Source organism: Magnolia sinica, chromosome 17 (assembly GCF_029962835.1).
Source record: "Magnolia sinica isolate HGM2019 chromosome 17, MsV1, whole genome shotgun sequence".
Classification (NCBI taxonomy): Eukaryota; Viridiplantae; Streptophyta; class Magnoliopsida; order Magnoliales; family Magnoliaceae; genus Magnolia; species Magnolia sinica.
Window position 1 is genome coordinate 62,725,090 of NC_080589.1, and position 12,206 is coordinate 62,737,295.

The following is a 12,206-nucleotide window of genomic DNA, read 5'->3' on the forward strand; positions in this document are numbered from 1 at the left end:
TCGGTTTTTCCAGCTCACTTAAGGACAAATACATGACACTAAAAATGAAGCAAATCCAAAAATCCAGAACTCACAGTAAACGAAAAAGTGGGGAAAGAAATGTCTACCATTGAATCCTTCCTGGGTCCACTTGATGTTTATATGCCATCCAAACCATTTATAAGATCATTTACACCGGGATGAACTGAAAACACAAAACATATAGCTTGATAAAAAGAAACTCATGTGGTTATAGAATGTTTCAACTATGGTCATTTAATTCCCATTATTTTCTCTCGTGTGGCTCACTCGAGTTTTGGATTCACTGCATTTTTTGTCTCCTATACTAAAATGAGCTAGCAAAATGGATGGATGGGGTGAATTTCTCAAAAACATGACAGAGGACCCTCGTAGGTTCCTAGTGACAAGAACCTCCCAGGCAATCAACGTTGCAGATGAAGCATTACGACAGGCAATTTGCGTCGCAGATGAAGCATAACAACAGGCAATCTGATTTTTTATTTTTTATTTTTTATTTTTTGTTTCCATTTAAATTTGGATTAAGCATAACCACAAAATTGCACTGAGAAGATAATATTAACCATTTAATTTTTATTTTTTTTCCCTTTAAATTTGGACCACTCATTATTTTACTTTTAACTATCCATGATTGCGACTGACTAATTTGATCCTGAGAAAAGTCGGAAGATGACTGATTCAGGCCGGGATGAGTCAACCCAACTTGTCCGTTAGAACCATGATTTGATTGCCATTAATTGAATGGTTCGGATTGCTTGATCACCTGATGTTAGAGATATTCTCCCCACATACAGTGGAACCCACATGTTTGAGTTTTCTTCATAGTTGTACATCAGTGACACACGTGAGAGGACAAGTCTATGGTGAAAAACTACCATGGAACTCTTAAGCCATGCATGTAGATATCTTTCACAGCTTGAAATGGTCTAGGGCAGATTTCCCATCAAGACCTTTTGAATTGTAGTAAGTAATGAAGTCTATGACCGTGGTTTCCTTATATTTTGCGTGATTCCCATCAGACACCAACTCTTTGATTGGGCCATATACTCTGGTGGATGGATGAAAATGTGTGGTGAAGAAGCATGCCACGGATATCCTTGGGCCCACACGGTTGGCCAGCACTCTATGCTCCACGCTCTTGAGCTTGTCGTTGGAAATAAGCTGCATCAACACAACAAAGGAACCAATGAAACATATATAAGGAAATGGAAAGCATGGTATATCCATCTCTTCTAAGCAAATCTGGTGGCTGATAGATCAATCGGGTCCATCCATCTACTGGGCCGCAGCATGGATGACATATGTTGTAAAACACAGAGCTATTAGATACTCCTATATATCGGATGGAGTGCAGTCAAAGTGACAATAGAAAATAAGAAATTGTTAACGATCAAAATATTCACTGGAGTGACTTCAATAAAACGTGAGGGAGAAGATAGAGTGATATGTTGGTTTTTTCAAACATACGCGGTTTATGAGAGGACCAAGTAGATATAGACCTTCTGTTGGCTCCTTGAAGATAGAGGGAGCTCCTGCGGCCGAAGCTACGTGGAGCCTACCTGACATGTCCGTGACCAGAAATCAACCCCATCTATCTGTTTCTCCACCTCATGTAAGGACATGATCTCAAAAATAAAATAGATTTCTAATTCATTCCAATTAGAATGATCTTATGAATGGTTTGGATGGCATATAATCATCACTGTGGACCCAGCACGGTTTCAATGGTGGGGATTTTAATTAATCCTACTGTTTCCTGTTGTGTGGTCCACTTAAGTTTTGGTTCTGCCACAGTCTTAACATGAACCGGAGAAACTGAGGGTGGATTTTTCATGGATATCCAAGTGGGCCCCACGTAGCCACCTACAGGCAGGGACATCCTATGTCCGGGTTCCGCGTCATTGCTGCGCTCCTCATCACCATTTCTCGGTTTTGAAAATTGTGGTGGCTAATGCTCCTAGCATATGGCAACGGAGGTACTTCAATTCAAATCATCTGAGTTGTGAGTCCCATCATGGATGGAGAATGTCTCTCTAAGAACATACTAGTAAAGCAATCCTAACCACCCATTTAGTGTTAATCAAACAGAAGGTTAAAAGTAACATAGTGAATAGTTCAAATTTGACGAGAAAACCAGATTGTTAACATTATCTTATTCATGTAATGTTTTTGTTACGTTCCATCAACAGCAGGGCCAACAATTTGTACAGTTCGGATGGCCGTGCAACTAAAGCCGGGCATCGACTCCAGTGGGACCGAGTTAGTGTTGACCTGACTCAATTCAGTTTTGAAACAAACCTGACCCAAACTCAACCTGACTCGAACCCGATCCGAGTCCGGGTCTGGCCTGGACTAACCCGGACTGAGTTTGACCCAGTCATAGGGACCGAGTTGGGTCGAGTCAGCACCGAGTGGGGTAGGTTAGACTAGATTTAGGTCTTTATTATTTTATTATTATTATTATTATTATTATTATTATTTTAATACTATCTAAACCCGAGTAAAGTTGGGTTTCGGAATGAGTTGAGTTAGTACCGAGTTGGATTTTGGGTCGAGTCGAGTTGAGTCAAGTTAACGGGTGACATGGACTCAACTCAGTTTGAGTTTGGATTGGATGAAGTCGAGTCAAGTTAATGGGTGACACAGAGTCAACTCAGTTTGAGTTTGGATTGGATGAAGTCTACTCAATTCTGATCAACTCACCCACTTGATTTGGGTTGAGTTGGGTCTGACCGAGTTGGACAAGTTGAGTTTGCTGAGTCAACTCATCCCGTGCCCAGCTCTACGTGCAACGGTGCCATGCTTAGGGTCGAAGAGACCTGGTCAGCTTCAGCGGTTGGTAAACATCGTTCTCTTATTATTTTACATCCCATGCGTATGGTTGAAGAGACCACCGTGATGAATGGGGTTTATCCACATCATTCATCTATTTTTCTATATCATTTTAAGATAATCGGCCAACGCTGCGATTGATCCAAGCCACAAATGGACCACACAATAGGGATTAAAATATTACTGTTAAAAACTTCTTGGGGGACAGAAGTTTTGGAACTAGCTGATATTTGTGTTTTCGGGGTCTATATGACTTTACGAATAAGTTGGATGGCATCCCAGGAAAGTTTCAACAGTATATGTTATTATCACCACTGCTTTTTGTGGAGTGGTTCATTTGAGCATTAGATCTGCCTTGATTTTAGTCTTCGACCCTAAAATGATATGATGAAATAGATGGATGGCGTGGATAAAACCTATACATAATGGTGGCCACTCAAAGCTCCTGTCAGTTTTGAGCTCAGGACGGGCAGGGTAGCACGCAATCCGTGTCCTGTTATATTAGGCCATCATAAGAAAGTTACGTACTGACTGGATGATCCTGACCATCATCTAAATTATGTATATAATGCTAGTAGCTATTGAATAATTTTGGCCCTGCAATTAGTCATCCTGAGGAGATTTTAATCAGGAAGAGGATACAGTACTTCCACAGACCACAGGGCATTTTTCGGCTTTTGTTTGCTTTTATTAGTTAATGCAAATAGCCCCCACATCTCTCTTCTTTCCATGTAGCCCGATCGAGTTAAAGACATATACGGGAGAGCATATGCAACAAAGGCTCCATCTGACCACCATGATGAGTTTGTGACATCCACTATATACATTTGTTACGAGGGCTCATCTTACAAGGTTAGCCTAAAATCATAGCAGATCTCAAACTCAAGAGGGCTAATCTATGATCTAGTTTCTGGGTGTAAATCTCTTCATAATCTAGTTTCTGCATTCAAATAATAATAATAATAATAATGAAAAAAAAAAAAAAAAAACACTCAAGAGGGCCTCAACACTAAGAAAAGTGAAGATGGGTCATCCATTATTGAAACCATTGCCTGCATGGATGTGAACCCTTACCTTCGTCTCTCTCTCCCTCTCTCTTTTTTAATTTTTTATTTTCTCTCCTTATTAATTTATCTTAATGGTTCCATGCCTTTTCCACTTGCATTCCACATGCCATACCCCTAGTTCTACATTGAAAGGAAAATTTTAAATGGCCCCAATGGAATATAGATCATCCAAAGCGTTTTTACGTCATAGCTTATTTATGATAGCAATGAGAAGATGGTAGTTTCCGAACTTTGGACAATGGTTCGAGATGAACCGACACATGCTGGCGATCCTGAATCAGGATGCAAGCAAACCAAGCTGCTTAGACAAAATGAACTCAATGACCATGTGGATGTGTATGTGATTGGGTGCATGGATCATGCAAACGTACCTGTAGAAGATCTCCAATGTTGACTACAAGAGCTCCATGCACTGGGCTAACATTGACCCATTGATTGTGATGAAGAACTTGGAGGCCACCAATATGGTCTTGGAGTAGGATAGTAAGGAAGTCAGGGTCCGAATGATGGGTGGTTCCGAGGGTGAGGTCAGGCTCCGGGCATGGGGGGTAGTAGTGAGATAGAAGAGTATGGCCTTTGGCACAATCCATGTCTTTTAGATAGTTAGGGTCGAGACCAAGTGCTTCTGAGAGTAGCTCAAATAGGGTGGTCCCTAACCTTGTGACATGCTTTGAATACTCCATTTTTATTTCCCTGCCAGTTGGAGTCACTCACTGCGTTATACATGGCATACAAAAATCATTACATAACAGTGTAACCACCGTAATAGACGTGAAATAATAATAATAAATCAAAAAAAAAAAAAAAACCTAATTCGTCCGTTAAGGATTAATATATGGTTTTTCAAAAATAAAAAATAAAAAATATTGCCATTATTGAATACCTTTCTCTCTCTCTCATGAATGGTAGTGGTTGTAAGGAGCCCTTGCAATAACATGCTCTGATGGGCCTAATATGATATCCATTCCATTCATCTGATGGGCCTAATATGATATCCATTCCATTCATCTGTTGCACCAGCTCATTTTAGAGCACGAGCCCAAAAGTAAGACAGATTCAAAACTCAAGTGAGCCACACATCGAAATATCCCGATGCATTCCAAAGAGGTCATGCAGCAACATCTCCATTGTTTCTTGTGGTGTGGCCCACTTGAATTCTGTATCTGCCTTACCTTTGGGCTCACATCTTAAGATGAGCTGACACAAATAATGAACAAACTGGACCCCGGCTTTGTGTTGCACTTACCCCCTACGACAAGATTGGTAGGAAATGGTATCCAATGGTATAGCTCTGAGTCATGGTTTCAAAACCCAAACACTTGTATGGATTTTTTGCGTAGTGCTGCTTGCATATCTCTACATTGCCCAATGTAAAAGGAGGCAGATTTTACATCATGGCACATGTATTTGAGATTTGAGATTTGGGCCATTCATTAGGCAGGCCACACAATGTATTTCTGGTCTAGAGGATCCAGTTGGTCTGAACATTAGATTAGTGAGGTATATACGTTGATATTCTGTAAGACCTTTCAGGCACCCATTTCTCCATAGTTGTGTCCTATGTGATGGGTGCAACGCCTGATTTTAAACTTTGTTCATTTGTTTACATTTCTGCACTCTTTTTTCAGCCGTCTATTCATACACCTCTGATCAAAGGACAGGACTATATCTATAGGGCTTATCATCCATGGTGGGGCCAATAGATGAACGGCCTGGATTACACTTTTCAAACCAAGTGGTTCACCTCTTTTGAAGGTATGAAATTACCAAAATGCCTCCTTTATTTTTCTTTAGAAATTGAATACTATGCGTATGATATCCAAGGTATCCAATAGATGCACCAACCATAATAATCAGAAGAACATAAAATATAATGGATTCAATCATTGAGTGGCAACTGTGTAAATAATAATTTACACCAACCAAATTCAATTTTAACCCATTCAATGATTTGAAAGGGCTAATTTTTTATTTGGGTGACTATCATGTTAGGTGCATACATTAGACAGACACAAACCAAAAGGAAAAGTAATAGAAAACTCCCTAATTCAAACCCTCAAAAGCAGCTATCCGGCAATTCCATTTGTCGAGGGATTATTTTGCAAATTTGTGGTTTATTTTATTCTTAATAGACCATGTATCTAACATCTAATCCGTCCAACAGATGCACCCCACCATGGTTAACAGACCAACCACAAACCTAGTGGATCCAATCACAAAGTAGGCCAAATCATAAAGAAATAATATACAACACTCATGTGTAACCCATCTGATGGATGATTAAATCAGCCAGATTTTTTATCCATACCTTCAACATGGTAGGGTGCATATATTGGATGGGTTGGATGTTATAAAGTCCATGTTAGCTGTATAAATTGACCGGGATCGGGCCAGGCAAAATTGAAATAGTGAATAGGGACACCCATCAGGCCCAACCCAAACTGTTGAATATGCAGGCCCAAGACAACAACAGGCCCGGCCCATTCCACCCCACTAATAATTAAATATCTACTCGGTCGGGTCGAGTTTTGAGTCAGTCAGCCCACCCCAACTGGACGCGGTTTGGCCAGTGACGCTGCCACTAGCCAGGTGCCTAGTGGTCGGTCCTCTGTAGGCCCTACTTTGATGTATGTGTTTTATCCAGACTGTCCATTCATTTTTAAATATTATTTTATGGGTTTATTCCAAAAATCAGGCAGATATAAATCTCATGTGGACCACACCACTAGAAAACAATAGCGATTGAATTTCCACCATTTAAAACCTCCTAGGGCCGATTGTAGTTTTTATTTGACATCCAACCTGTTGATTATGTAATACAGACCCGGATGATGGGAAGCAATAAATATCAACTTCATCCAAAATATTTGTTGCCTCTAAGAAGTTTTTAATGGTGGCGGTCAATCAACACTGTGTGGTCCACTTGAGATTTTGATCTAATTCATTTTGAGATTAATAACATAAAATTATCTGGAAAAATGGGTGGACGGAATGGATGAAACAAAAACATTATGTTAGGGCCCACAGATCACCGACCACTAGCCATTGGCCACTCCGGTGACCCGTTTCCAGCCCAACTAGACATTGAGTCGGATCCAGTTTTCGGGTTTTGAACTATGGTACGGACAGAATACATCGAGATACTCCAACCGTACCTGCAAGCGGCGGGCAATTCATGAGATTCCAACGGATCAGGGGCCATCACACAAAAGAACGTGTCCCTCCAATTCGCAGCCGTTGATTGGTACAGATCGAAATTGCTAGAATACTGCACCTTTCTCTTCAAATCACGCGTGTAGTATTCCATCTTCACCTCATCTGGTTGCTCGAAAAACCTACAAACACCTTTAATCATCTCATCCAGTAAACTTACAGGGACCCCATGATTCACTACTTGAAAGAAGCCCCAAGATTCGGACGCATTTCGGATCTCATCAACAATCTCCAACCGTCGATCGCTTTCCACGCCTTCCATATCTATGATTGGAATACGGATATCGATCAGATCAGAAGCTGACGTCATGATCATGTCCTCCGGCGGCCGGATGAAAATGTTGGGGATCTTGACGATGCCAGCGTCCACTAGTCCTTTGACGCCAGTTTTGGTGTCATCAAAGGCTTTCAGATCTTTTAGTCGGTCGTGATCTGACCCAATTGCCGCGGAGAGATCTCCAGAGCTGGCGATGGCCATCTGCTTCTCTTCGGAATGATAGATGATGCAAAAAATCTAGGATATCTGCTTTCCCGATCACTTGTTGATATGATTGAGTATAATATGGTAGTCAACAGGACTACCAAAAGATGCTACTCGTGCACTTAAAGATTACAAATGACAATGGCGAAATAGTCCATGCAGTGATGTGATGTGTGGCTCAAAATTTCCAAAGGGTGGGACCCTTGTTGGAGTCTTGTGTAATGTACATTGTACCACGTGCACATACCTCGTAGCCACACAAAAGTCATCTCGAATAGAAGTTGATTGCGTAGCGGACCAAGGAAATTCAGTGGGGCCTACCGTGGATGTAAGTGTCTTATCCATGACGTCCATCCGCTTCGCATTGAGAATCTCAGGACAATGGCATCGACGGTTGAAACCTTCGGGCCTCATTAATGTTTATTTGTCATTTAACATGTTAATAATGTCACACAGATTTGGAAAAGGAAAACCTAAATATCAACTTGATCGAAAACTTATGTGACACACATCCAATTCACGCTAGGGGTGTCAACGGACTGAGTTAGGGTCAGTCCAAGCTTTGTCTACCGTTCAAGTTAAACCCAAAGCTGGCATAGGCCTGTGACTTGTCACAGTAGTCCAGCCTGGCCAGGCGCAAGTCCGAAATTGTTTTATAAGATAAAAGTGTTCGTCCCTGTTATAGTCATAGCAGTTTATGTGTGATTTATACAGAATCTGTGTGGTGTGTTTGGAGATTTGAAAAGATTTCTCAACAAATAAAATGTATCAAATATTGTCACGTGGATGAGGGGTCAGGCCAAGTTTCAGATGCATCCAAATATCAGGTGTCCTCCACTAAGTGCTTTTATATGTTTTAAGCATGTCTTCACATGATTTTAAATGGTATAGTTATACGACTGATTTTTGGGATATCCCATGATTTAAAGTGGACCCATCAAGTGCACAGTGTTGATATTTGACACGCATCACGCTGAAGCCCACACAGCTTAACCACATAGAACCATTTCATATATATATATATATATATATATATATATATATATATATATATATATATATATATATATATATATATAGCCGAATGCTCAATTGCACGGACACCAGTTTGCAAGGAACTCGGACAAACTTTTTTGATAACTATCATACGTGATGTGAGTACAAAATCTAAATAGTCCACGTGAAGCAGCACCTCATTAAACTCCCTGGGTCCAATTTTTACTTTGATCCAAAACTTTGGTGGGCCATGAGAAGTGAAAACGGTTTCCTCTCTTTATTTTCATTTCTCTTTGCTATGGCCGACTAGAATTTTAGATCATGGTGAAAATTTGTCCCTTACAGTTTCATGGGATCCCGCATTACATGGATTGTTCATATTAGACACCCATGACTCGTGTGCAAAGGTGCACATGTGCATAGGTGCTACGGGGAGCATGGCTCTCTCTCTCTCTCTCTCTCTCTCTCTCTATATATATATATATATATAATTAAAAAAAAAATCAGTAATTCTCTCGCTCAGAGAGCACTGATCCAACAATTCCATTTACGGAGGCTTTATCTTCTTAAACTAAAATTTTCTAGGAATTTTGTAGTAAACATTCACTCTTAATATTTATATAATAATTACGAATTTTTACAGCATATATAGTTTCCCAGTGTTTATATAATTCCCTAATATTACATAATTTTCTCGAGGAGCAGATACTCTTCATTAGTGTTTTTTAAGGATGAAATTAATTACAGAGATGCTCTCATTTATTTTGTTCTTCAAAGAACGAAGAACCATAATTGTGGAACCACGACCGTGTATCTAACAGCTAACCTGTCCAACAGATATACCCCACCTTGGTTAACAAATCCAATCACAAGGTGGGACAAATCAAGAAGAAATAATATACAACCCTCATAGACATTCAAATTCATGTATAACCCATTTTATGGATGATTAAATCAGCTGGATATTTTGTACATGCAATCATCGTGATTTAATACACCCAGATCCATAGCTCAACTGGCAGACTGAGCGGAGATACCTCGCGCGTTTCAACACTTGAGGTCTTGGTATCGATCCCTGGTGGGGGTGGCTAACATGGAGTGTGTGTATTGACATGGGTGTGTACCAACAAGCTAACCCAAAAAAATTAAAAAAAATTAAAAAAATCATGTTTTAATGCATATTTAATTTTTGGGCCTTTAAACTGTGGTAGGACTGAAAAGATGGACATACTACTGCATGTTTTATTATTATTATTATTATTATTTTTACACTTACCTACATCCCCGCACTCACCATACCTGCAAGCGATAGGCAATTCATCAGGGTGGGTCGAATGGATCAGGGGCCATCACACAAAACAAGATGTCCCTCCAATTCGCAGCCGTTGATTGGTACAGATCGAAATTGCTAGAATACAAGACCTTTCTCTTCGAATCACGTGTGTAATATTCCATCTTCGCCTCATCTGGTTGCTTGAAAAACCTACAAACACCTTTAATCATCTCATCCAGTAAACTTACTAGGACCCCACGATTCACCACTTGAAAGAAACCCCGAGTTTCCGACGCACTTCGGATCTTATCAACAATCTCCAACCGTCGATCGCTTTCCATGCCTTCCATATCTATGATTGGAATCTGGATATCGGTCATATCAGCGGCCGACGTCTTGATCATGTCCTCCGGCGGCCGGATGAAAATGTTGGGGATCTTGACGATGCCAGCGTCCACTCGTCCTTTGACACCAGTTTTGGTGTCATCAAAGGCTTTCAGATCTTGCAATCTGTCGTGATCTGACCCAATTGCCGCGGAGAGATCTCCGGCACTGGCGACGGCCATCTGCTTCTCTTGGGAAGGATAGATGATGCAATAGGGTTTAATCAGCAAAAATTTAGGGACCTCTGCTTTCCCGATAACGTATTGATATGAATTGAGTATAATATGGTAGTCAACAGGACTACGTAGAGATGCTACACCTACATTAAAAGATGACAAATGACAACGGTAAAGAAGTTAAATGGTACTTTTTTTTTCTCCCTAAATGGAATGCTTGCATTTTCACTTCATTGAGGACTAAGTAGATACAAAAGGGACCATTCGGACAGGGCGTAAGACAAAAGGATAAGCTCTGTCTAGAGAGTTTCAATGTGTTTCCTTGGTCGAGCCTAACTCAAATTCCTTTTTTTTTTCTTTTTTTGTTAGCTTTTTAGTACACCCCACTGCCAGATCACACTTCATTGTTAGCCACCACCACTAGGGATTGATACCAAGACCTCATTGTTGAAACGAGGTATCTTTCACTCAATCTACCACTTGAGCTATGGATCAGGGTGTAGCCCAACTCAACTTTGTCAAGAAACATCCGACCTTTAACTAGGCGAGGGACATTTGAAAGGTCCCGTAATAGTATGCAAATTTGCCTCAAGCTTCCTTACTTGGCCAGTCCATCAGCCGGCCCATGCACCTCCCTAGGAATAATCTGCATGTTAAATGGTACCCTGCTTTACATGGAAGTCAATGTAGTGATGTGATGTGTTGCTCAAATTTTCCAAAGGGTGGGACCGTTCCTGGAGTTTTGTGTGATGCACATTGTACCAAGTACACATACCTTGTAGGCACATATAAGTTGTCTTCAATAGAAGTTATTTACGTACCGTGGATGTAGGCACACATAAGTTATCTTCAATAGAAGTCTGAATATAAAGTTGGAATCGTAAGTCCGAGAACTAGTAGCGAATCTAAAATAACCGACTTGTCAACTAATGTCTGAAATATTTGAAATAGGTTAATTTTATATATTTATTCATATGAAATAATCGTGATTGAATCCCTTGCCATTAAAATCTTTATATATTTTACTGAAACATTTTTTTACCATCCAACCTGTTGATAAGGTCACAAACAACTAGATGATGAGACGACACAGGTATCATCTTGATCCAAAGCTTTTGTGGCCCATAAGAAATTTTAAATGGTCAATTACCAATATTGTTTCCTATAATATAGTCTATCTAGGATTTGGTGCTGCTTTATCTTTTAGATCATACCCAAAAATGAGATTTCAATAGGTATGGACAATGTGGATGTTAAGTATGAAATATTACATATTTTCCTCTATTTATACCTTGGTTTTATAAACATGATAATATTTAGTCGATTTAATTATGCATATTTTCATGTGTGAGGTGATTTCGAGAGCTTAAGATGAAATTGATGTCAAAATGAAGATTGATACTTAAAAGATTACTAAATGAAGATTTGAAGATTTGAAAATGAAGAATTCGCATGTCAAAGATCCTAGAAAACCAAGTGAGGAATGAAGTGAAGGAATCCTGAAATTGTCATGAAAACAAACATATTCCTGAAATTGTCCTGAAAATAAACATATTCTAAAACTCTAAGTTTATTTTAGCTATGCAAAGTGAAGTGTATTTTTGTAAACTGCGGAGAGTGAAGCTTATTTTTGTAAACTGTGGAGAGTGCATAAATTTGAGGGGGTTTCTAGATTTTTCCAACTAGATTTGAAAGTTAGAGTTCCACAACTATAAATAAGACCCCCTACGATGATCCAAAACATCTTCTAAGGTTTGGAAAGGTCT

General features: G+C 39.8%; 2 protein-coding genes across 2 annotated transcripts; both read right to left on the bottom strand.

Moving 5' to 3' along the window:
* Positions 1-707: 707 nt before the first annotated feature.
* On the bottom strand, positions 708-7,666 carry LOC131231001 (1-aminocyclopropane-1-carboxylate oxidase homolog 1-like). Its single transcript, XM_058227050.1, has 3 exons — positions 7,073-7,666; positions 4,289-4,610; positions 708-1,179 (listed from the first exon to the last, which is right to left on the bottom strand). Exons 1-3 carry the CDS (start codon positions 7,606-7,608, stop codon positions 928-930), a joined length of 1,110 nt encoding a protein of 369 aa, XP_058083033.1. The 5' UTR covers positions 7,609-7,666; the 3' UTR covers positions 708-927.
* A 2,245-nt stretch (positions 7,667-9,911) lies between these two features.
* On the bottom strand, positions 9,912-10,546 carry LOC131231003 (1-aminocyclopropane-1-carboxylate oxidase homolog). Its single transcript, XM_058227052.1, has one exon. It carries the CDS (start codon positions 10,444-10,446, stop codon positions 9,928-9,930), a length of 519 nt encoding a protein of 172 aa, XP_058083035.1. The 5' UTR covers positions 10,447-10,546; the 3' UTR covers positions 9,912-9,927.
* Between the last annotated feature and the right edge of the window lie 1,660 nt (positions 10,547-12,206).